The following is a 26,287-nucleotide window of genomic DNA, read 5'->3' on the forward strand; positions in this document are numbered from 1 at the left end:
TTTGGACACTGTTATTTCCTAATAGACTTGGGAGATGTGTGTGTGTGTGTGTGTGTGTGTGTGTGTGCTTGTATATGTTTGTTTGTATATGTGTGTGTGTGTGCTTCTTTTCAATGAGTCCAGATACTCTCTACACTAAATATATAATTCTGTCCTTTAGTAGTGAATGGATTTGATTTATCCTCCATGATCATTTCATAGGCCCTGAACATTGAGGGCAATTCTCTCTTTTACAATGAGGAAACCCCATATCATGGGCAGTATCCTTTCCCCCCCACATCAACATTATAACAGGGTTTTACTATGATCATGAAACCTTGGATGGATATAGCACCTTTTCTTCTAAAGCACCTTCACATCTATCATCTTATTCTCACAACTTCCTTGCAAAGTGAATAGGGTATACTTATCATTATCCCTCTGCAAAAAGGAAGACTGAATTACTGAGTATAGGAGACTTCATGAAGATCATTCAGTGAGTTAGCAGGAGGCAGAACAAGGACTAACAACTAGCTTTTCAGGCCTTTTCTATTTCCTAGATAATGCTGTCTTATAGTTTAGCTTTCTCTCTCTCTCTCTCTCTCTCTCTCTCTCTCTCTCTCTCTCTCTCTCTCTCTCTCTCTCTCTCTTTCCCTCCCTCCCTTTTTCTCCCCCTCTCTCTCTCTCCTCTTTTCAGCCTACTACTCTAACTTTGCTGAGCTGGAAAAATGAGAAATGTCCATCCAGAAAGATGGAGGAGAGAGAGGTCAAGGATTGTCACTGGGTCGTCACTTTGTATTTCAGGATGTAGGAGTAGAAGTTATGGTTGGCATTCTCCAAGACCATGACGTAAACCTCTCTGCAGCCGGCAGTGTTACAGGTGCCCTCCCAGTATCCATCTTGGCTCAGCGTCAGAGGCCATGTGTCCTGTCCTTTCACTAAAGCTTCTGCTACCCCGTGAAGCTTCAGTTTAAATGGGATATTCCGGTTGGCCGGCAGCACCCCAGACAGAGGCTCTAGCAGCTCATTGTCCTGACCCCAGTTGCCAAAACTCTCTGGGAACACGGGCCATTTTACTTTAGTGTTAGAACAGCAGAGGAGGTAGTTGAAGATGAAGACATAGTTGCCTGGATCCAACCTCTTCTTGGCAAAGATTTTCAGGGCAAACTTCCCTGCGTAGGGGAGTTGGACTTTCAGCTCTGTTCTCTTTTCGCCATGGAGCTGGAAGATGTAACGTCGCTGGGTCTCCTCGGTTATTTTCTCATCACCATGTAATGAGGCTAAGACACTAACGCCCTCCTCCACCGCAAAGCTGATGGAACAACGCCCATCCTTGGTGTGGATGATGGGATCAGGGTGTGAAGGCTTCAGGATGCCTGCCTGCTCAGAGAACCAGCTGGGGCCCACAGGCTGGTGGAGTTCTGAAGGAAGCTGGATGCTCCTATCCACTGAGTTGCATTCCAGGGTATATTCCAGCACAGAGCTGTAGAGGTCTGAGGTACCTTTAGCAAAGATTTGTAACTTGTGGGTACCAGTGGTCTGGGGGTATACCTCCAGCTTCATCCCATTCTTCTTGAAAGTCATTATGCCATTTTCCTGTTTTCCATCGAGCATGAACATGAAGAGTGTTGGCGAGCAGCTCTCAATGGAAATGGTGGCTTTTCCATTGACTGTAAGTAAAGAAAGCCAAAGACCTTGTTAGAAGCTTCCCTTATCTCTCCCAATAGAATGTAAACTCCCCAAGGGCTGCAACTATCTTTTTTTGGTAACCACAGCATCTACCACATAGCAGGCACTTCCTGAATAAATGATTGTCAAATTGAATTGACTGAGTACAAAATACTGCTCTGGATTGATCTAGAAAATAGGAAGGGGTTTAGATGTGAAGTTGAGCCTCTGCTATACAAGATAACATCCTGATCATTCATCCATTCCTTCAATATCCATTTATTAAGTTCCTATTGAATTCAAAGCACAGTGCTGGAAGATTTCATTCATTAATGTGGTCAACCACTTCTGTGTTACTCAGAGAAGGAATTCTTAACTTGAGGTCCATGGACCCCGAAAGAATCTTTGGATGGATTTTAGGGTGTCTGTGAACTTGGATAGAAAAAAAATACATCTTTCTTTTTAATCAGCTCTGACTAAAATTTAGCATTTCCTTTGATTGTGATGAAAAACAACCCCTCATTATTCTGAGGAGTCCATAGGCTTTATTAGGCTTCCAAAGGGGTCCATAACCCACAAAAAGGTAGGAACCCTTGACTTACAGGCTAGCAATGTAGTTCCCGTAAATCATCATAGTACAGGAAACAGGTCATTGAATTTGGAGTCAGAAAAGCCAAATTTAAAATCCCAGCTTTTAAAAAAAAAAAAAAACTGGGGCAGCTAGATGGTGCAGTGGATAGAGCACCAGCCCTGGAGTCAGGAGTACCTGAGTTCAAATCCCGCCTCAGACACTTAACACTTAGTAGCGGTGTGACCCTAGGCAAGTCACTTAATCCCAATTGCCTCACTAAAACAAAACAAAACAAAACAAAACAAAAAAACCTGCTTAATTAATCTTGGATAAATCAATATATTTCTCTGGGCCTCAGTTTCCTCAATTGTAAAACATAGAGGGTGTATTGGATTATTCCTATGGTCCTTTCCAGATCTAAAGCCTTATTCTAAATGCTCTTATTCTGTCATCAGCAAATGTTTTATTTGGACTTTTTGGTTCTTCCTTTCTTTTTGTGTGTTCATTTTCCCTTTTTTGGGTTCATTTCCCTAGCAATCAGGGAAAATTCAAGCCAGTATATTTTAGTTCTTTTCAAAGACTTAGTAGAAGAGGAGGTTGAAACTGATGGCAAAAGTAAGATAGAGGAATTTCATTTATGCAGTTTTCCCTGCCCCTCCCGACAGCAACAGATAAATTGAGAGCTTACTTTTCAAAATCTCATCTTAAAACTTCAAAAATACACATGAAAGGGGCAGCTACGTGGCACAGTGGATAAAACTCCAGTCCTGGATTCAGGAGGACCTGAGTTCAAATCCAGTCTCAAACACTTGACATTTACTAGCTGTGTGACCCTGGGCAAGTCACTTAACCCCCACTGCCCCACAAAAAATCATAATAATTTTTAAAAATACACATGAAGGATCATAGATTTAGAGATAGAAGAGGCTGTAGTGGTACAAGTGCCTTGTCCAAGGTCACACAGATAATAAGTATCAGATGAAAGACTTGCTCTGGGTCTTCTGACTTCCATCCATCCCTCTTTCATACACTATACTGACACACTTGGGTGAACTCTTCTCAGTGTTGTTCTTTATCTTTTACATATGCTTACCATTTTTATTTAATCAGATTAAACTTTATTAGCCCCGTTTACTGATGTGTTTAAAATATTATAAGAAGGTAGTTTCATGCCACATCCCACATTCCCTTTCTTCTTGTCAATGGGTTTTCTTAAATCTTAGAGGGAGGTGAGTCATAGGATGTTAAGAGTTGGGGGGCAGCTAGGTGGTTCAGTGGATAAAGTACTGGCTCTGGATTCAGGAGGACCTGAGTTCAAATCCGACCTCAGACACTTGACACTTAACTAGCTGTGTGACCCTGGGCAAGTCACTTAACCCTCATTGCCCTGGGGGAAAAAAAAAGAGTTGGAAGGGACCATATGGGTCCTTTGATTTTTATTTAACTTTGGACTATCTTCTGTAATTTCAGGGCAAAGTAAACTTTGGGGGCAGGGTCAAAAAATAAAGCATTGTTATAAAGAGCATACCCTTTTTGTTTCTTTTCCCTGTCCCTTTTGAACAAAGAGTCCCTCAATTTAAAACACATGCAAAATCCAAATCCAACAACTCTCCCTGAATCCAGTTGTTGGCTCCAAATAACCCTGTCCTGTTTCTCTCCTTTTAGTCCCAAACTATTCAAATAAATGATCAAAACGTATGGCATCCGTTGGTATCTTATAATTCAGATTCAGCCTACACTCTTCTATTGAAGCTGGTCTTTCAAAGGTCATCTTTTAATCATCAAATCCAATGACCTTTTCTCAGATCACATCCTCCTTAATCTCACTGCAGCCTCTGGCCCTCCTTCCTTGGGTATCTCTTCTCCCTTGGCTTCTGCCACATTGTACTGTTTTGGTTGGGATTCTACCTCTCGGACTAGTCTTCCTCCACTCTTTTGCTTTTCTTCCCACTTGTAATTGTAAGCATTCTCCAAGGTTCAGTTTTTAGCCTTTCTCTTTCTGTACTCTTCTTTGGAGATCTGATTCACCCTTATGGCTTCAAATACCACCATTCTGCTGCTGACTCCTAAATTCTGGCCAGATCTCTCCCTTGAGCTGCAGTTCTATGTCTCTAGCTCTTTGCTAGGTACTTCCACTTGGATTGTTATTTCAAACTTAGCATGTTGGACACCAAACATCAAAGGCAACTTTGATATCCTCCCTTGACCACCATATACAATCACCAAGTGTTATCAGTTATTCCATCTTAATGTCTCTTCCATCCATTTTCCTTTTCCTTTTCATTACTATGACCCTAAAGCACAATTTAATGATGCCTGGATTACTGTGATGGCCTGCTAACTAATTTTCCTGCCTATGGCTTCTTCCACCCCCACCCGTTCTTCACACTACAGCCATAGTCATCTTCCTAAAACTTCAGCTCCAGGATTCTCAGAAAACTTTCAGTGACTCTCTATAGTCTATAGGGCAAAGTTACAATTCTGGGTCTGCCAAAATCTGATCATAATATACCTTTTTTATATGTGAAAACTTGTTACATACAGCTTGTTGTTTTTTAAAGGGACATAATAAATTCAATATGTCACTTTCAAACCTGTCCTGCTTCTCTATGTTTTCCTTTGACCTTCTTCTAGGTGTCTTTGTGCATTTAAAAAAATGCTTTTAATGAAGCTCTTTTTCTTCTCTCTCTCTCTCTCTCTCCTCTCTCACTGGCTGCTTCCCTGCTGCCTACAAACAAACCCATGTCTCCTCCATCTTAAAAAAACAAACAAACCAACCCTCACTTGCTCCATCCATCTTTGCTGGCCATCATCCTATAGCTCTCTTCTCTTCTGTGGCTACACTCCTTCAGAAGGATGTCTACAATCTACTGGGATTTTCTCAATTCTCTTTCTTCTTGACCCCACTCTTTGACACTGTCACTTACCATCTTTTTGATACTCTAGACTTCTGTGACACAATTTTATCCTGGTATCCTCCTACTTGTTTGACCACTTTGAAGTCTCCTTTTTTGGATCTTCATCCAGGTCACACCTAATAAACATGGGTTTTCCCCCAAGGTTCTGTCCTGCGCCCTCTTCTCCTTCTATACCATTTCACTTGCTGATCTCATCAACTCCCCGGGATTTATTTATCACCTATGATTTGCAAATCTATTTATCTAGTCCTAATCTTTCTTCTGACCTCCAGGCTCAACTTCAACTGCTTATTAGAAGTCTCAAACTCAGCATCTATAAACTCAATTCATTATTTCCCCCTACCCCAAACCCTTCCTCTTCCAAACTTCCCTGTTACTATGGAGGACACCACCATCCTTCCAATCACTCAGACTCACAACCTACATGTCATTCTCTATTCCTTACTGTCTTTCACCACCTCCCATCCCCCAAGTCCCCCATATTCAATCAGTTGCTAAGGTATAACCTAAGTAATATTTCTAGTATGTGTCGTCTTCCCTCCTCTGACACTGCAATACCTTTGATGCACTTTTGGAATACTCCAATAGCATGCTGGTTGATCTCCCTGCCTTAAATTTCTCCTCATTTTAGTCCATCCACTGCTAACCTATTAAATTAATCTTCCTAAAGGAAAGGTCTGACCACATCACCCCATATTCAATAAACTCCAGTGGCTTCCTGTCAGCTCCAGAGGAGATGAGAGGGAAATGTTAGAAGCTCAATAACCCAAACCTTAGATATATTCATTGCTGCTTTCTGGGAAGCAGATGGTTGAACAAACAGATTATGACCTAAGAATTAGGAATCACGGATCTTATTCCCAGTGACACCTGTGTTTTGCTGTATCTGAATTAGACAAATTTTGAACTTTAATTTCTTCATCATGGGAGAGCCACTTTTCTTTCTTTCAACTGGCCTCACCAATTAGGGTTAAAACTGGTCTGGACAGACCATATCTAGGATTGTTGTTGTTTCTGTTGATATGTTGTGTCTGACTCTTTGTGAGTACATCTGGGGTTTTCTTGGCACAGATACCGGAGTGGTTTGGCATTTCCTTCTCTAGCTCACTTTACAGATGAGAAAACTGAGGCAAGCAGGCTTAAGTGACTTACTAGTAAGTGTCTGAGGCCACATTTGAATTTAAGTCCTCCTGACGCTAGTCCCATCGCTCTATCCATTGGGCCACCTGGCTGCCATATCTAGAATATTGCATTCAATTTAACATGCCATATTTCAGGGACCACACTGATAAGCTAAAATAGATCCAAAGGAAGGTGATCATAAGTCTCAGAATCATGCTTTATGAAGATTGATTAAAGCGGCTGAGGATGGTCAGCCTGGAAAAGTGAAAATAGAAGGGACACACAATAGCTACCATCAGGTACAGTGACACTTGTGACATGGAAGGAGAACTAGACTTAGTTGGATTAATCCTAGTAGGAGCAAAGGATGGAAGTCCAAGAGAGTCATATTTTGGCTTTATATAAAGAAAGAATTCTTAACACTAGAACTGGATTGTGATGCTTTGGGAGTAGTGAGTTCCTTGTCATTAGAGATGTTCAAGCAGGTGCTGAATGAATGTGTGTTGGGTATATCATGATGTTGGTGCGGAGTTCTGATAGGTATGAGCCACAGTTGATGACTCTTGGGTTTCCTTCCAATTCTATGATTCTTTAAACTCTTCTAGAAGGATGGTTTGAGAGAAAGAAATGCCAAGGATTTTTAAATGGGAAGTCAGGTGACCAGGGCTCTAGTTCCAGCTTTGCCAGGAGCTCCCTGTGTGGAGTTGAGCCAGCCAGTCTTTCTAGCACTGATGGCAGAATATTTTTGAGGAGCGGAATTACAGAAATACAAGTCACAGAAGGGGAAACAATAATAACAACAAAACTGAAGAAATGTTATGGGCCCATAGCACCCCAGAAGTTCTCTAGGGCACATCAAAGAACCTTGTCCTAGAGAAACTAAACCAAAGGACACCTAAAGAGATGAGTGAAACCAGATCCGACTGAGCTAGTTTACAGACCTCCACCCTTTATTCTAGTTTCCCTCAACCCTGGGGAGATAAGATTAGGTGTGGCTGCTTCCTTTGTGTCAGGAGGAGATGGCTTCAGAGATCTGCAGCCACCCCTCACCCAATTCCTCCAGCCACCTCCAGTGGGGGATGATCCTCCCTCACTAAAGGAACTTTCCACAGTCAGATGGTCACCCCCATCAGTCCTCTATAAAAGTACCTGTCAGTCTCCCGCTCGAGGAGATTGGCATTTCAGAGCCACTCTCTGTACCATGCCTTCTCCCCACGAGAAGTCCAAGGACTTCTTTCATGGTTTCCCTTCCCTTCCCCTTCTTCTAAATAAACTACTATCCATCATATTCTAACTACTTTGTGTGGAAGAGGGTATAATTCTTTAAAGATGAATTCTTAAGGACCCCAAACCCCCTACCCTATTTTCCCCATGACAGAGATCTTGCCTTTTTGGGGGGTGGGGAGATGAGAAAAGGAAAAATAGAATTCATGTGAAATAGTGAGCCTGAAAAAAAAAAAAAGAAAGAAAAAGAAATAGTGAGCCTGGCATGAGGAAGCGCTTACATGTTTCTGTGGAAACAATAGTGTAGAAACAGGAGTGAGGATGGCTGGCTGGCTGGCTGGCTGGCTGGGTGTGGACTCTGGCCCTTGACTTAACTTCCTGGATGGAAGAATTAGGAGCATCAGCTAATATAAGCATTTCAAAGGCAGTGATCACTTGGAAACTCCCAGATCACAGGAATTTTGGGGTGTGCAGTTTGATGGGCAGGACAGAATCTAATGAGCACTCCTCCACAATCTCCTAAACCCCTGTCTCTCCCCCCCCCCTGCCCCCCTCCCCAAGCTCTGTCTCTCTACCCCTTTCTATGTTTTTACTGGCCTCTCAGTCTTCCCTTTATTTCTCTCACTCTCTATATCTCTAATTGTCTATCTTTCCTTTTTTATCAGTCTGTCTTCTCTGTCTTTGTCTGCCTGTTGCTTTTCTTTCTCCATCTCCATTTCTTTTTCTTCCTACCCTTACCCCAACTCCTCATTGATAATAATATGCAATTGATAATAATTATTATTTTGCATAAAGCTTTGTTCCTTGTCTGTACTTAAAGAATCAGGTGAATTTAGCCTTGTATTTGCTTCTTTCTCAGAGAGCAGAAGGGATGGCAGTAACAGGGTTGTTGTAATCTCCCTGGGCCAAAACAAATTTTGGGTTCTGTGTTCTGTTCAGTTCAGTGCAATTAACAATGCCTATGTGCCTCCTATTTGTGAGGTGCTACGTCACATTTTCAGCAAGAGATTTAAAAACCAGTGTGTCCAGAGGAGGGAAAAAGAGACATTTAGCCAGGAGAATAAAAGAATTGGGAGACAGGGTGGAGGGAATCATCAGATTCTTGATTTAAAGCTGGGAAGCTCATCTACTCTACCCACCCACATTTTTTTTTTAAATTAAAAAAAAAATTTATTTTTTTGGTGAGGCAATTGGGGTTAAGTGACTTGCCCAGGGTCACACAGCTAGTAAGTGTTAAGTGTCTGAGGCCAGATTTGAACTCAGGAACTCCTGAATCCAGGGCCAGTGCTTTATCCACTGCACCATCTAGCTGCCCCCTACCCATCCACATTTTAAAGATGAGGCAACGGAGGCCCAGAGAAGTTACATTACTTCCTCAAAGACACATAGTAACAAGTGGCATGATTAAAATTTGAACTTAGGACCTCTGAATCCAAAGTCAGTGCCCTTGCATTGGGGAAAGGGGGTGTGTGTTAAACCCATTTTGCTTCTCTCCCTCTCCGCACTCCCCTACAAAAGGGTAGAACTAAGAGTGGAAGATGCAAGGAGGAAGATTTCAGCTTTCTCTAAGGAAAAGAAGGATCATGGCACAGTAGGTAGAGTTAGAAAGACCTGGATTCAAATCCTGCTTCTGACACTTAGTAACTGTGACCTTGGGACAAGTGACAATGTCTTCAGGCTTCAGGCTTGAATTCTTCCCTAAGACTTTTCTACTAAGTCATGGATGCTTTGTAATCTTTTGGTGGAAGAAGCTCATCCACCCAGGAATTGTTTACATGGAAGAAATCGTAGGTCCTTCCCACATTTGCATAAAGGGATAAAGTTCCTAACATTTGAAGCAGTTTCCAAATAGAAGAGACTGCTTCAGGGGACTGAAGTCTTCAAATGGAAGGTGGATAACTACTTATTATGGGGATGGTAGAGAGGAATCAATGCTTTAGGTATGGCTTATACCAGAGGCCCCTTTCAATTTGGGAATTCTGTGATTGACTCTTATTTTTCATCTGTTTTAAAAAAAGTGGATGATAATAATACCTGCCCTGCTTATGTCAAGAGGTGATCAATCAGTGGATGGCTAAGTGGGACAGCTGATAGAATGCTGGACCTGGAGGTAGGAAGGCCTAAGAAATGTACTAGCTATGTGACTATGGAGAGAACAGTATCACCACCTCTATTTGCCTCCGTTTTCTCATTTATGAAATGGGGAAAATAATAGCACCCAACCTCCTAGGGTTGTTGTGAGGATCAAATGAAATAATATTTGTAAAGTGCTTTATAAGCCTTTAAAGTGTTAGGTAAATGCTAATTATGAAGTTTTATCTGAGAAAATTAGAGGGGATACAATAGCTCTTTTCAATTATGTGGAAGATTATGAGAAAGAAGGGTCATTCTTATTTTTCTTGGTCCCATAGGGAGAATTAGGAATAGTGGGTATAACTTGCAAGCAGAGAGATTTCAGCTCCAAACGAGGAAACATTTCTTAATAATGAGAGCTGTCTAAAAGTGGACAGAGCAATCTTAGGAGGTGATGTGGTCCCCAGGATACAATAAAAGAGACTCTGGCTCTTGGGTGGGCGACCTAGATCTGAATTCTGCCCCTGATGCTTATTATCCATGTGGCCATGGTTAAGTCACATCCTTCCTGGGCCTCAGTTTCCAACTTGTAAAATGAAAGTGTATTACATGGCTTCTGGAGTCCTTCAGGGGTTCTTAACCTAAGGTTTATGAACTTTAAATATGTGTGTGTGTGTGTGTGTACACACATATACATATATATATACATATATTACTATTTCATATAATCCATTTCCTATATAATCCTATGCATTTTATATTATGCATTAAAAAATTAATATGATGAAGGGTCAATAGGCTTTATCGGATGGCCAGAGAGGGCTCATGATCTGCAAAACAGTGAAGAATCCCTTCTTTAGAATTATAAAGCATTCACTGAGATATTTTAAAGGGATTCATAATCAGACAGGAGATTGGACTACATGCTCTAGGATCATACACTAAATAAGATTTAGAACTGGCAAGAACCTTGGGCAGTTAGGTGGCCCGGTAGATAGAGCACTGGGTCTGGAGTCAGGAAGACTTGAGTTCAAATCATACCTTAGACACTTGCTAGCTGTGTGACCCTGGGCAAGTCATTTAACCCTATTTGCCTCAGTTTCCTCACCTGTAAAATGAGCAGGAGAAGGAAATGGCAAACCAAACCATTCCAGTATCTTTGCCAAGAAAACTCCAAACGGGGTCAGGAAGAGTTGGATGAGGCTGAAAAAATGACTGAAAAGAACCTTGGAGATAATCTAGCCCAATTTCCTCCATATACAAATTAGGAAACTGAGACTGAAAGACATTAAGCGACTTCCCCAAAGTCAAACAGCTAATGAGTAGTAGAACCTAGATTTGAACCCAGGTTCTATGACTCCCAATCAAGTACTCCTTCTATGGACAAACCCTAATTAAATCAAATTGCCTTTTATATCTGTGTGGCCCTTGATTGATTTTGTTTTTCTCCTGAGCGTCAGTAGTTCTCAATAGGAAAAAAAAAAAAGCCTCCCTACCTCTGATATGGCAATGCAAAAGCAAGCAATCTTACCCTGTTATTTTAGCAGCTGGAGTTGTCAGATATTTATAGCTTTTTAAAAAGTAAGTGAGAGCAGCACAACCTGTTTAAAGAAACTAACATCAGCTGAAAAGGGGCAGGTCATCCGGAACAAATCTGGGTGCTACAGACAATTCACAGTTGCCGGTTACTGGGCATGAGAGGAGGGACTCAGGACCTTCTGCTCTTCAAGCATAAGCCATTTACACTTCGACTTAAGAGAATCTGTTAGCGGGGTCGGGGTGATGACTGAGGTTTTCTGAGAGATACACAGGTGGTTGTAGTTATGCAGAATCACTGCACTCAGGGGGCAGGAGGCCTACATCCTAACATCCTACTCTGTCCCTGTTATTGTATGGAACCACAATAGCTAACATTTATATGATGTTTTACAATTTATAAATAACATGCTTTGTAAGGTAGGTGGTGCAAATTTTTATTCCCATTTCATAGATAGGGAAATTGAGGCAGTGATGTGACTTGTCCACAGTAATGTGATTTGTCCAGTCATACAGTGAGTTAGTATGGAAACCAGTGTTATACCAAGGTCTGTTTCCTTTAAGAGACTGTTGTTGTTGGTCCTTCATTCTCTTTTTTTTTTTAATTTATTTTTTTTAAGGTCAGGCAATGGGGGTTAAGTGACTTGCCCAGGGTCACACAGCTAGTGTCTGAGGCTGGATTTGAACTCAGGCACTCCTGACTCCAGGGCCGGTGCTTATCCACTGTCCCGGTCCTTCATTTTCTTTTTCTTTTTTTTTTTTTAGTGAGGCAATTGGGGTTAAGTGACTTGCCCAGGGTCACACAGCTAGTAAGTGTTAAGTGTCTGAGGCCAGATTTGAACTCAGGTACTCCTGACTCCAGGGCCGGTGCTCTATCCACTGCACCATCTAGCTGCCCCTATCCACTGTGCCATCTAGCTGCCCCCTGGTCCTTCATTCTCAAAGAGGACCATGACATTGGGAGGTGATGTCATGACTTGCACTGAATTGGATTTAAGTGAGGGAGGGCTGTGAAAGATTATCAGTCTCACTCTCTCTTCTAGAGTCATCTGGGTTCAGTGGCAAGATATACATTAGGATGACTGGAAATGGCACTGGATGTATAAGGCAGTTAGGGTTAAGTGACTTGCCCAAGGTCACACTGCTAGTAAGTGTCTGAGGTGAGATTTGAAATCAGATCCTCCCAACTTCAGGGCCAGTGCTCTAGCCATTATGCAGTGTAGCTGCCACTTCTCCTTTAAGAGCACCACTCCTCAAAGTGCAACATGCTGTTGACTTTGGTCAAGTCAGCCTCTATGTTGTGAAATTAGGGTACTGGACTAGATCAGAGGGTCTCACCCTTTTTTTTGTTTGTTTGTTTCATAGATCCTTCTGGCAGTCTGGTGAAGTCTATAGCCCTCTTCTCAGAATAAATACATAGGATTATATATTATATATTAGATACATATACAAAATATACAGTATTATAATGGAAATCAATTAGATTAAAATACAGTTATCAAAGTATATTTTTATATGTTTTTTTTAATGAGGCAATTGGGGTTTAGTGACTTGCCCAGGGTCACACAGCTAGTAAGTGTTAAGTGTCTGAGGCTGCAAAGTATATTTTTTTATGGGCCCCTACATTAATAACTCTCAGACTTGATCATTTCAAAAGCTCCGTCCAGGGCTAAAGCTAGTCTCTAAATAGGTCCAAAGGGAGAACCTTTCCGGTATGGCAGAGCCTTCTAAAGAGAGTATTGCCCTGGGGTGGCTATGGAAAACACATCAACTTCATTGTGAAATAGGAATGGAACTTTTCAAAAGGGAGATCAGACTTGTTCTGCTTGTCTATGATGGGCAAAACTGGAAGCTATAAGTATGAGTTCTAGAGAAGCACCAATTCCAGCTCCATTAAAAAACAAACAAACAGGGGCAGCTAGGTGGCGCAGTGGATAGAGCACCGGCCCTGGAGTCAGGAGTACCTGAGTTCAAATCTGGCCTCAGACACTTAACACTTACTAGCTTTGTGACCCTGGGCAAGTCACTTAACCCCAATTGCCTCACTAAAAAAAAACAAAACAAAAACAAAAAAACACAAACTAAAAATACTTCCTAACAATTAGAACTATTTTAAAGTGGAATGGACAGAATGGAAAGAGGAAAGCTTGGGATTGGGGATCAAGTTAAAGAGTTGTTGCAGGAGTCTATGTAGTTGAGGAGTAACAGGGACTGTGGAAGTGGTAAGAAAGAGATGGATGGATACAAGAGATGCTGTGAAGGTAATATCTGTATTGTCATTGCTACTTCTCTACATCAGACAACAGAAGCTGGATAGTCGCTTGTATAAAATTATTTAGAGGAGTCCTATCTTAGATATGGATTGCACTAGGTGGAATGGTCCTTTCCTGAATTCTCTGTTCTCCCTTTCTGTCTCTGAACCTCTTGTTGCTCTGTTATTGATATATGGAATGTCTTCCATTGGTAGACAAGGCCAACAAGTAGATTCATACATATGTGTATATATGTACCACTTCCACATCTTCTTCAAATAATGTCATAATTATGGCAAAAAGAGGCCCTTCTAGGATTCAGGGTTTCAGTATAACCAATAAAGCAAATATTTAGTAATTGCTTACAATATACCAGGCACTTTGCTATGTGCTTGAGATACAATATCAAACAGTCTCTACCTTCAGCAAGCTTACCTTCTATCTAAGAAGTGGAGGGGGTGAGGTGTGGAAATAGATACGTATACATACATATATGCACACGTGTGTATATATCTATATCTATGTCTATATCTTTATATCTATATCCACGTCTCTATTTCTATATCTCTCTATCATCTCTCTCTCTCTCTCTCTCTCTCTCTCTCTCTCTCTCTCTCTCTCTCTCTCTCTCTCTCTCTCTCTCTCTCTCTCTCTCCCCACACACAAATGAAGCCAGGGTAATTTAGCAGGGAGGCACTAGAAGCTGGGGGGATGAGGAAAGGACTCATGCTGGAGATGGCACTTGAGCTTAGCAGGAGGCAGCTGGGTGATGCAGTAGATAGTGCAACAGACTTGGTATTAGGAAGACCTAGGTTCAAATTCTGTCTCAATCACTTCCTATCTGGGTGAACCTGGGCAAGTCACTTAATCTCTGCCTCAGTTTCCTTATCTGTAAAATAAGGATAATCATAGCATCTACCTCCTACAGTTGTCATAAGGATGAAAGGACATATTTGTAAAATGGTTTGCAAACCTAAAGTATACTACATAATGTATGATGCTCATTATTATTATTATTATTATTTTTGCGGGGCAATGGGGGTTAAGTGACTTGCCCAGGGTCACACAGATAGTAAGTGTCAAGTGTCTGAGGCCAGATTTGAACTCAGGTACTCCTGAATCCAGAGCCGGTGCTCTATCCACTGTGCCACCTGGCTGCCCCCATTATTATTCTTAATAGTCTTGATGTAGACAAAAGATCAGAATAAAGAGCCTGGTGATCAAATGTTCTCCATCACCACTAAGAGTAGAACAAGGAAAAATTGTCCATAAGCATAGATATATGGATTTAGGTTAGACATAAGGAAAAATTTCTCAGACTTATTGAGAAAAGTTATGAAAAAGAATAGTTAAGTATAAGAAATACATCCATCTGTCTAGGACTAATTAGGTGCAGTTCTGCCTAAAGCCATCATGGTCTACGCATATGACTCACAAATTTACATTTCCAGTCTCTGTCTTTACTCTGAGCTCTGGTCTCACTTTGAAAATTCTCTGTTGGGCATCTTTACCTGAATATCTCACCAGCTCTCAAACTCAGCACATCTAAAACTGAACTCATCTTTTATCCAAAACTTGCCCTTCTCAGCTTCCTTATTTCTGCTGCTGGCAACAGAATCCCCCAAGTCACCTAGGCTTCAAACCTGAGTCTTCTCTGACTCTTTCCCCTCCTTAACCTCTAGTTGCCAAATTCTAGCAATTCTATCTACATAATATCTCTGGCATTCATGTCCTGGGTCTCTCCGAACATACCTCCATTGCTAGCATCCTTGTTTGAGTCCTCTTCATCCCAGAAGACTTAGATGATCTGCCTTCCTTTGATACCTTTTCTCTCTGAGCACTCTTTCACAGAGCTGCCAAATTAATCCATATAAAACCTATGTGGTAATTTAATTTCTCTGCTCAAAAACCTTTGATGGCTCCCTACTCCCTACAAGATAAAATACTATACCCTTTAGCTTGCAAGTTGGAAGTCATTATACACATGCGATTTGTTATTCTGGAGATCTGAGAACTATGTTTGTCCTTTTTGTTGTGTGATGTGATGTGACGTAGAAAACACATTCTTACTGTGACTTGTTTTCCATATCTTCCAAGAGTCTCTGGTGACCTAAATTCCCTAGCTCCCAGAGAATTAGCAATGGGAATATAGAGACTGCCAATACAATACCCCTAGTCCCCATCTCTCCCTTTCTATTTTCACAGTCCTTTTCAAAGCCCCATTATTTCTTGCCTCTACTATTGTATCAGCTTGTTGACTGATTTTCCTGCCTCTAATCTCTCCTTTCTCCATTCTATTTTAAACACATCAATCATGCCATATCTCAACTCAAAATCTTCAGAAGCTCTCCTTTGCCCACTGAATTTAGTCCAGATTCCTTGGTGCTTCCCAAACATTTTTGAAGCTTTCTCACTTCCATACCTTTGTTCATAACGTTCTCTCAGTCTGCATTGTTCTCCTCCTTCTATCTCTGCTACTGAAATCCTATCTCCTTTATGAAGCATTTCTTGATTTCCTTACCAGATCTTCTCCCCTCATGGCATTTTGAATTGTCTTCATGCCCTTGCCATATTTTTATTTGATTTATAGTTCTTTTTATATTTACCCTTGATTTGTTATTGTTCAATAATGTCAGTCGTGTTTGACTCTTCTTGACCTAACTTGGAGTTTTCTTGGCAAAGATACTGGAGTGTTTTTGCTATTTCCTTCTCCAACTCATTTTACAGATGAGGAAACTGAGGCAAACAGGGTTAAGTGATGTGTCCAGGGTCACCAAGCTAGGAAGTATCTGAGGTAGAATTTGAACTCAAGTCTTCCTGACTCCAGGCTCTATCCAATGAGTCACCTAGCAACTTTCGGTAGTAGATGATAAACTCCTTAAGTTCAGGAACTGTATGTTCCCCAACCTATTACAGTCTCTAGTACCACAGCAACTAGCAGACAGCGAGTGCTCAATAAATGTTGGCTAACTGAATAGGTTGACTCAAAAGTAGCACATGTGCTATCTCCAGACAGATGGAGGTATGGCCTATTAAAGAATCTTAGTACATAGGGCAATGTTTTCCATATGACATGTATGTACTAACTTTTGCTGGCTGACCCAGAGATCTCTATAATCTTTCATATATCATGAAAATCCTGCTATCTAACCTAGATTTCTGCACTTTGAAGCACTTGTGGAGGAGAAACTAGCTGAGTCTGTTGAGAAACAATTAACATACATGATTAAAATGTGGAAAGAGACAGGACATGCTGTACCAGAGAACCATCATTTGTTCACCTGGCCAGGAGCCTTCTTTTACCTGTTTTGATGACTGACGTCTCTGGGTGGGCTGCCAGCATCCCCTTGTTGTAAAATTCACTCTTATGGTACATATTGGTCTCAAATTGTCTCAGAGACTGGGCCGGTTTCAGCAGCTGCCAGTTTTTATTGTCTGGGAAGTGGTCCTCGATGAACAGGGCAGGGTGGGTGAGGAAATAGAATTCATTGTATCTGCAGCAGAGGGAAAGACAGAGTCATTGGCAACCTGGTGTGGAGGAAGTATGGTCCTGAACAAAGATCAGCCTGAAACAGGATAGTTAGAGATATTTACAGTACTCTATTTTCTTGGGTTAACTCTCTCTTCTGTATTAGGAGATTATGGGGATTATGAAATTAGAGCAAGAAGGAGCTTCAGGGGCCAGCTAATTCAAAACCCTTATTTTACAGATGGGGAAACTGAGGCCCAGAAATGTGAAGTGATTTGCACAAGATCACACAGGCATTAAATAATAGAGCTAAGATTTAAATCCAGGCTCACTGACTCCAAAATCATTGTTCTTTCCACCACATTATGTTATCACCAGGATGGGGGGATGACTGGCTCTGGAACCATTCTAAACTGGAAAAAGTCAATTTTAATATCCTTATGTTAAAGTCCACCAATTTCACAGTGGAGATTATTTCATAAATCATAATGTGTATTCTATCACATGCCTTTGATGTGTCATTCCTTTGACACAATGGATATGACCTGCATTTATTTGTGGATTTGTCATGCTTAGGACATCCATTAGGCAAATGGTTATTTAGGAGTTTTATTTTTAAGACCCAAAAGATCAAAAGCTCAAAATTCAGCCCAGACCTCAAACATTCAGGAGAGGGTGGGGGCAGGGGAAGGGGATTGGGGAAGGGAGTGAATGGAAATGGACAACATGCTTGTTCTGCCTCTCTATTGCTCTTCAGTTGCTTCATTATGAGGCTATTTAACTCAGCCTTGCAGTGACATGCTAAAAAAAATACATTTATTATCAAAGCCGCATCCCTACAGGCTTTCCAGGGCAACACATTAATAAGAAAACCAACACTGCGCACAGACACCCCATCATTTGTGGGTATCGGAGGCAGTATGGTGCTGAGGGGACAGAGGTACAGTGGAAATCAGAGGCCCTTGCTTCAATCCTAGTGCGACCTCAGGAAAGTGACTTAACTTCTCTTGACTTTTACATTTCCTAATCTGTCAATGAGAGATTTGGACTAGATGACCTCTAAAGTCTCTTTGAGATCAAATTGATGATCCTGCAGCCCGAGAGGCACTGAAAGGCTGGTTCAACACTGGGTTGCCCTTGTTTAGAACTGTCTTTCTTTTTTTTTTTTTCTTTTCAGTGAGGCAATTGGGGTTAAGTGACTTGCCCAGGGTCACACAGCTAGTAAGTGTTAAGTGTCTGAGGCCAGATTTGAACTCAGGTACTCCTGACTCCAGGGCGGGTGCTCTATCCACTGTGCCACCTAGCTGCCCTAGAATTGTCTTGTAGGACAATTAAGGACTGGCTCATGGGGACTAAAGGCAGTGTCAGACGGATTTTTTCTTATTCCCGAGAGAGAGGAAAATGTCCCCTCACTAATAAAGGCAAGCAATTTATACAATCATAATTATAAAGTAGAGGTTGAAGGGTAACATACTGGGGAGGAGACAGGTTTGTTAAGATTTCAATTTTTAAAAGCAGAGGGGGTTTTTTCCCCCCTCCTATTAAATAAAAAAAAAGGAATGAGAGTTGGAAACACATCTTATAGATCATTAGGTAGGCTCCTTGCCCTGGGCCAGTGCACTGGGTGAATAATGAGACCTTTGAGATTGGATCTGATGAAGGAAAGATATGCTCTATTCTAGTCCATTAGCATATCGATGGCCTCCTAGCCTAATATTCCACTTTTGTTTCAAGAAGTTTTGCAGAAACAAAAGGGAAGATATAAAATTCATTTGACCTTATGAGAGAGCCCTACATCTCTGCTAGTTAATGTGAAGAATTCAAACATGGATGAGAAATTTCTTCTCTGAAGAAACTTTCATGCTTGATGACCAGACACAAACCCCCGAAATAGTTAAAACAAGAAATTACCCATCTGAAAACAAATACATAAGATGAGCTTATGGTTTTAAGCCTAGGTGACTGGAAGAAGGATGATAATAGGGATATTGACAGAGGGATTGAATATGGCACTTATTAAAGGGCTCTGCATAAAGTTTAGTCAATGCCACAGTGAAAACTTTCATTGACCATCCCAATTTGCACTGTCTCCAGTCACATTATGAAAATGTCATCATAGGACAAGAATGGACTCAAAAGCCAAGATAAGTAAGAAGGTTCTAACAGATCATCTCAAAAAATTCATTGTACTATGTTTGGATTAACTACATCCTATGGTGATAAAGGAATTCTCGAATAGGTTAGTGATCTTGGCGGTGGTGGTGGTGGGGGATGGAATCTATAAGAAATGGAGAGAGGCTGTTGGACTGGAGAAAGGCAAATGTCCTGACTTTTGAAAAGTGGGATAAGAAGGTAGACTCTTCAAACTATGGCCTTGTGAGCTTAACTTTGATTTTTAGCAAAATAATAGAATTAGAACCACCCTTTATTAAAAAGGGAGTTTGTGAGCATGTAGAAAAGGAAATCGTGGCTATTATGAGCTAGGATGGGCTCATCATGAGCAAGCAATGCCAGACCAACCTTATATTCTTTTTTTTTCCTTTTTTTTCAGGGCAATGAGGGTTAAGTGACTTGCCCAGGGTCACACAGCTAGCAAGTATCAAGTGTCTGAGGTTGGATTTGAACTCAGGTCCTCCGGAATTCAGGGCCAGTGCTTTATCCACTGCGCCATCCAGCTGCCTCCATATTCTTTTTTGACAGAGTGATTATGATGGCAGATTAGAGAAATGTTTTAGATATGCCTGGACTTCAGCAAGTAGTTCAACAAAGGGCTCTTATGATATTCTTGTGGGTAAGATGGAAAGATATGAACTGTATGATAGTAGAGTTAGGTAGATTTAGAACTGCTTCAATATCTAGATGCAAAAAATGATGCTCAGTGGGACAATGTCATCCTGGAGAAGAGGCCCAGGGAGTGTCCCAGGGATCAGTCTTTGTCCTTATTCTATTCACCATTTTTATCAATGACTCAGATGAAACAACAGATGGGACATTTATTGAATTTGTTACTTATACAAAGCTGGGAGGGATGTTAGATGGAAGACTTACAAAGAGATCTTGACAGGCTGGAATTATGGGCTGACTGATAAAAAGAAATGTAATAGGTATACATGAAAAACTTGAATTCATAATACTAGTGCTGCAAGTGCAAAACTGGGGGGAACATGGTTAAGACAACACTGTGTGTGAAAAGGGGTGGGGGGTGTTTAATGTTAAATATAGGTCAACAATGTGATAGAGCAGAAAAAAATGCCAGAGCATCTAAGCTGACTTTAGACTGCACTAATGGAATAGCAGAATGATGGAAGTGAAAGGATTGCTATCTTTTTGTCATCCCTATAGCACTGAGTTCAGTTCTGGATGCCCCATCGACCAGCTGGAGCATGTCCAGGGGAAGGTGATCAGGATGCTGTGGGCACTGGAAAATGTGCCATCTGAGGACAAGTTAAAGGGACTGGGAATACTTAGCATGGAGTAGAATAGACATAGAGAAGCATATGAGAGCTTCCTTTAATTAGGAAGGTATCATGGCACAGTGGAGAGGGTGCTGGGTTTGAATAGAGTTGGCAGACCTGAGTGTGAATCCTGGCTGTGTCACATTTGGACAAGTCATTAACCCCTCTGGGCCTCAATTTCCTTATCTATAAAATAAGGGATTGGACTGATGGGCTTCTAAGCTTCCTTTCAGCTCTAAATCTATGATCCTAAAAACATTTGGCTGCCATAGAGAAGGGAGATTAGACTTGTTTTAATTGGTCCCAGAGGGTAGAACTAGAAGTGATGGGTGGGAGTTAAAGTGACATAGATTTTGGTTTCATACATGGGGAAAAAATCCTAGTAATTAAAGCTGCCTCAAAGTAGAATGAGCTGTCTTGGGAGGTAGGGGACTCCCCATTACTGGAGTGCTTTAAGCAGGAACTTGGAGCTCCCCTCCACAATATTCCCCTGTAGAGAATATTGCAGAGGGGATTCCTGCTCAGACCACAGGGTGGAATGGATGCCCACAGAGATCCTTTCCAGCTCTGTGGTTGTGTTCTTCATTGATTCTAATGTTGGGCCTCTCCCGCAAAATTCCCTGCATTCCACAGAGCCTTATGGTTGCTGTTATTATTGCTCAGTCTTTTCAGTCATGTTCAACTTTTTGTGACCCCATTTGAGGTTTGCTTGGCAGAGATACCAGAGTGTTTTGCCATTTCCTTCTCCAGCTCATTTTACGGATGAGGAAACTGAGATAAACAGGGTTAAGTGACTTGCCCACACAACTAGTATGTATCTGAGGCTGGATTTGAACTCAGGAGGATGAGTCTTCCTGACTCCAGGATTGGTACTCTGCACACTATGGTGCCACCTAGCTGCTCCAATATGATGGTAGGGGCCACAAACCTCACTTCTTTCTTTTTTTTGTTTTTGTTTTGTTTTTTGGGGGTTGGGCAGTGAGGGTTAAGTGACTTGACCAAGGTCACACAGCTAGTAAGTGTGAAGTGTCTGAGGCTGGATTTGAACTCAGGTCATCCTGAATCCAGGGCCGGTGCTCCATCCACTGCACCACCTAACTGCCCCTACAAACCTCACTTTCAAAGGAGTGGGAGCTTTAGTTCCCTGTAACAGAGTATGCTGGGGCATTAGCAAATCTTTGGGCTTGGACCTGCATGGCCACCAGGTTGGAGTCAGTCGACCTAGAATGGTGGAATTTCACTGGGAAATGTGAGGGGTGGTGTGTCAGGAGAAAGGGGCTAGTGTTTGTCCATGGAAGAGGGTTAGAGGGTTTCAAATTGTAATATGTGGGTCCTGTTAGTCCTACAGACACTACTTTCCCTACAGAATATGGCTCTCTCAGAAACACAGTCCATCATTTCTTACAGTCTTTTTCTCACCGTTCCTCATTGTAACAGATTGGAGTAAACATAAATGTCTGCCAGCAGCCAGTGCCCTCAGAGTCCCTGTCCACCTCTGAGTTCTAGGCTATGCATGCATAGCTTCAGGGATATGACCCCAGATGTATAAAGTAGGGCAGCACTAATCCTTTGCTTAAGCAGGCTACACATAGAGGCAGACACTGTGACTTCAGAGAATCATAGGGTCATAGATTTATAGGTGGAAGGGACCTAAGAGGTCATCCATTCCAATTCTCTTGTTTTACAGATAAATAAACTGAGTCAAAGAGATAGTAAATGACTTGACCACACAGAAAGATGAGTGTATGAAGCAATATTTAAATCCAAGTCTTCCTGATTCCAAGACCAGTGCCTTATCCACTTGCCTGAAGCTACTTTGGATTTCACAAGGTTATTGTCTCTGGATTTTAGTTGGCCACACAGAATCTGTGTTTATATGCCCAAGTCCTAAGTTAAACCAAAAGAAATATGATACATTTGGATTCTCTTTGCTATTCTGATTTAACTGTTTTAAAAATGAGAACTTGTATTTGAGGTAAAGGGAAAGAGCAGAGGGATGAGGAGTGGGGTCTGGGAGAGGGAAACTCTGAATGTATTTGCTATGTAGCCCAATGCTGCCTTGGGTTAGTGATGGGGAAGCTGTAGGATTTATTTAAGGGGTAGGGGGTGGTATTGGTAAATATAGTGGGAACTACTATAACTTTGGCACCTTCATGAGCCCATCTGTAAGGTAGCTTGTGACAGTCATCTATGTGAGTGTGCTTTTGTGGGAGTGTGCAAATGAGAAAGAAGCTCTCTCCATTCCCACTTGACCCAGAGAGCCTTCTGCTCCCCTTTCCTCCCCTTTCTCCCAAATCATTGGAAATAAGGGTACCTACATGAAGGTGAATTTGGTGGTAGCAGGATCTACCAGGCCACTTCCCCAGGTGCTGTCCAATAGATGCCACCTTCCTTCCAGGTAAACGGCATTCCAGGCGTGGTCATATTCCCCTGAAAAGCTCTGTCCAGTTTGGTAGCCATAGCCCTTGGAGTATCCAGCCACTGTCATGCAATGCACCCCTGCAATCCTGTGGGGAAGGAGAGAATTAATGGGCAGCACCTTCTATGCAGAGAGGCTGTCTCTCATCCACTCCAATGCTTTCAAGGGGACATAACCTGCTATGCCAGAGGTAGCAGGAGCAGCAGAAGATGCAAGATTGAAATAGACTGAGTCGTCCTCTAGCTGCCACATCATTATCTCATGCTTATTATTGCTATCATTTATCTCTCCAGGAAAGCTCAATATCATTTTATATTTGGTTTTTTGATGAGGTTTTTTTACATTTAATTTAAATTTTATTTTTCTCAATTATATATAAACAAAAATTTTTAACATTCATTTTAAAATGAATTTTGAGATCCAAATTCTCTTCTTCCCTCATTTCCCTTCCCCCTCCTTGAGAAGGCAAGCAATTTGGTATAGATTATATATGTGCAGTCATGCAAAACATTTCCATATTAGCCATGTTGCAAAAGAAAAGGCAGACCAAAAAAAACCCAAGAATAATAAAGAAAGTTAAAAAAAGTATGCTTCAATCTGCATTCAGACTCCATCAGTTCTTTCTCTGGAGGTGGATAGCATTTTTCATCATAGTCCTTCAGAATTTTCAATGAGATTTTTCTGCTTTCTCTTTCCTTTACCTTCTCTAGGTCACTATTTTTTGTTCCCCCCTTCTCTGAGCCCCTCTGAGCCTCCTTGTCTCCTCCTCCCTCCTGTCTTTGTGTCTTTCCCACTTGTCCCCCACCTCTTTGTTCCTTTCTTTCTTTTCTTGCTGATCCTTTCTGTTCAGCTTTGTGTTGCTCTCTGCCTTTTGTTGTAGTGTAAATAGTTGACTATTAACAAGTTGCTCTGTGATCATCTTTTAGAAAAAGTCATTTAACCTCTCTGATCCTCAAGATGAATCAATTAGACTTGGTAGAATCTAGGTTCTTTCTAGCTCTGAGGTTCTATGGCCTATGCTGTTCCTTCCCAGCTCTATGTCGCTAATCCCATGATTCCTTTCCCCTAGCCATCATCAGTTGGGTTGACTGTGGCACACTGCATGAAATTTGCTATAGTGGGGAGAGCTCTAGACTATATGTTAGAGATTCAGGGTCTATATCTGGCTTTGTTACTAACTAGCTAGGTAACATTGGGGCAGTCATAACTTTTCTGTGGCTTAGTTTCTTCATCTGCAAAATGAGGGTAGGCAATACCTCTTCCTACCCATCCTGCAGTAGAGGTTCTTGTGTCATAGTGTCATCTGGACATCTGGAAAAGCCTGAGGACTCCATCACAGAATATCACATTTAAATGCATAAAATAAAACACATAAGATTAACAAGGAAACTAATTCCATTGAAATATGTTTATCAAAATATATTTTTAAAAATTTCACATACCCTAGATTAAGATTAGAGAGTTGTTATGAGGGTCAGATGGGATGTAGTATTAAAAAAGTGCTAGAATTAGAATAAAAAGACTTGGGTTTGAATCCTAACCATGTTATTTACTACCTGTGTGACTCTGGACATACCTCTTCTTCCTGGACTCCAATTGCCTCATTTGTTAAATGAGAGCACTGAATTAGATATTCTCTTCTGGCTAATGTCCTTTCCAACTTAAAACCTCATGATCATAAAAATAATGGTCTCTCATTTACTATCTGTGTAATAAAGGACAAGACACCTAAACTCTTTAAAGCACAGCTTCTCCACTTGTGAAATGGGATTGGCAACACTTGCCCCATGTACTTACCTAATAATAACAGCCAATTGATACAGTATTTTAAGGTTTGGAAAGCACTCTATATACATTTGCTCATTTAATCCTCATCACAACCCTGAGAACCAGTTGCTATTACTAACCCCATTTTACAGATGAAGAAACTGAGGCTCTGAGTAGTTAACTTGCCTGGGGTCACGTGATTAAAAATGTTGGAGGTGAGATTTAAATCCAAGTCTCCTTCTGACTTCAAGTCCAATACTTCCACTATACCATATACTACCCCATTAGGTTTCCTCACATGGTTAGGAAGACCAAATGAGATAATGGATGTAAAGTACTTTGTAAATCTTAAAGCTCTAGATGAATGTTTGCTACAATTATCATAAAGTGAGATAATGTAACTGAAGTCCTTTGAAAACTGTAATATATTATACAAATACAAGGAATTAGGGTTTTTAAAATTTGTGGGTCTCTTGGGATGGGAAGTCCAGATCTGAGAGTCTGCTGGCTATCCAAATGCAAAATTGGTTGGCTCAAGAACAATTAGTAGCAAATCTGCCAAAAGTCAATCTCTCTGTCTCTTTCTAACTCTGTCTCTGTCTTTCTCTCTCTGTCTCTTTCTGTCTCTTTCTCTGGTTCTCTCTCTCTCTCTCTCTCTCTCTCTCTCTCTCTCTCTCTCTCACTGGGTCTCTCTCTCTCTCTCTCTGGATCTTTCTCCTCTCCTCCTCCTCCTCCTCCTCCCCCTCCTCTCTTCCTCCATCTCCCCTCTTCCTCTTCCTCTCCCTCTTCTCCTCCTCCTCCTCCTCCTCTCTCCTCCTCTTCTTCTCTCTGTCTCTCTCTCACCCTGTAGAGAATTAGGGCTGCATAAGTGGGTAGCCATGTGGAACTTATCACAGGGACAAATTCAGAAAAGCTGCATAAAATAGGTGCTGTCCAGGCTACGTATTACCATTTTACTGGTAATGTTTATCCTTTTACTTAACACTGCTCCATTAACTCACACACTTCAAATTCACCCATTCCAAATATCTAGATTAGGAAAAAGGAGAGAAAATAATTGTATATGAGTTATGGGTGTGTAGTCAAGACTTTATTTGCCTCGGGAGATAGTTTCTTAGGTTTGCTCTGCTAAACAAGCACTAGGCTGATGCATATGATGGTTCAAGAGTGTTATTATTTCTAAGTCAAAGTCATACTGCATCCCTTTCATTTGCATCTGCATAAAGATACAACTCTTCTATAGGTATGCATATTGATTTCTCAGTAGAATGTAAGCTTACTGAGAGGCAGTATCTGTTTCTTTTTTGTATTTATATTCCTGGTGCCTAGTACAGTGTCTGGCACACACTCTAACAGAGCTGTGCTCTCATAAATATGAATGTTTCTTCCAATGGTGGAGATCACAACCCCATCTATGTCTACTCATTCTTTTTTTTAGGAAATGGGGGTTAAGTGACTTGCCCAGGGTCACACAGCTAGTAAGTGTCAAGTGTCTGAGACCGGATTTGAAGTCAGGTACTCCTGAATCCAGGGCTGGTGCTTTAACCACTGTGCCATCTAGCTGCCCCCTATTATACTTATTCTATGAGACTATTTTCCAGGTCCTCCTATGAGTTCATCACAGAGTGTCTAAGATTGTATCATCTCCAGAAAAACTGTGTACTTGGTCTTGTCCAGTGGTTCTCACCAACTTTATCTTTCTAAGTGCCATTTCTACTTCTCTGTACACCACATCATGAACTGAAGGGTTAGAATAAAAATATGATGGCATCTCTATGATCAATAATGGAAATAAATTGTAATAGAAGCATTAACAAATCTGTTCTATTTTATG

The 26,287-nt window shown here is 41.3% G+C and overlaps 1 protein-coding gene across 1 annotated transcript in view; it reads right to left on the minus strand.

Moving 5' to 3' along the window:
• Window positions 1-637: 637 nt before the first annotated feature.
• The window catches only part of KY (kyphoscoliosis peptidase), a 97,343-nt gene continuing 71,693 nt past the window's right edge, over window positions 638-26,287 (minus strand). The window contains exons 9-11 of the mRNA XM_043996662.1: window positions 22,586-22,774; window positions 16,647-16,837; window positions 638-1,649 (exon numbers count right to left, since the gene is read on the minus strand). Of these exons, the coding sequence (XP_043852597.1) occupies window positions 757-1,649; window positions 16,647-16,837; window positions 22,586-22,774 (1,273 nt within the window). The 3' untranslated portion in view covers window positions 638-756. The remainder of the gene's footprint in view (window positions 1,650-16,646; window positions 16,838-22,585; window positions 22,775-26,287) is intronic.

Source organism: Dromiciops gliroides, chromosome 3 (genome assembly GCF_019393635.1).
Source record: "Dromiciops gliroides isolate mDroGli1 chromosome 3, mDroGli1.pri, whole genome shotgun sequence".
Classification (NCBI taxonomy): Eukaryota; Metazoa; Chordata; class Mammalia; order Microbiotheria; family Microbiotheriidae; genus Dromiciops; species Dromiciops gliroides.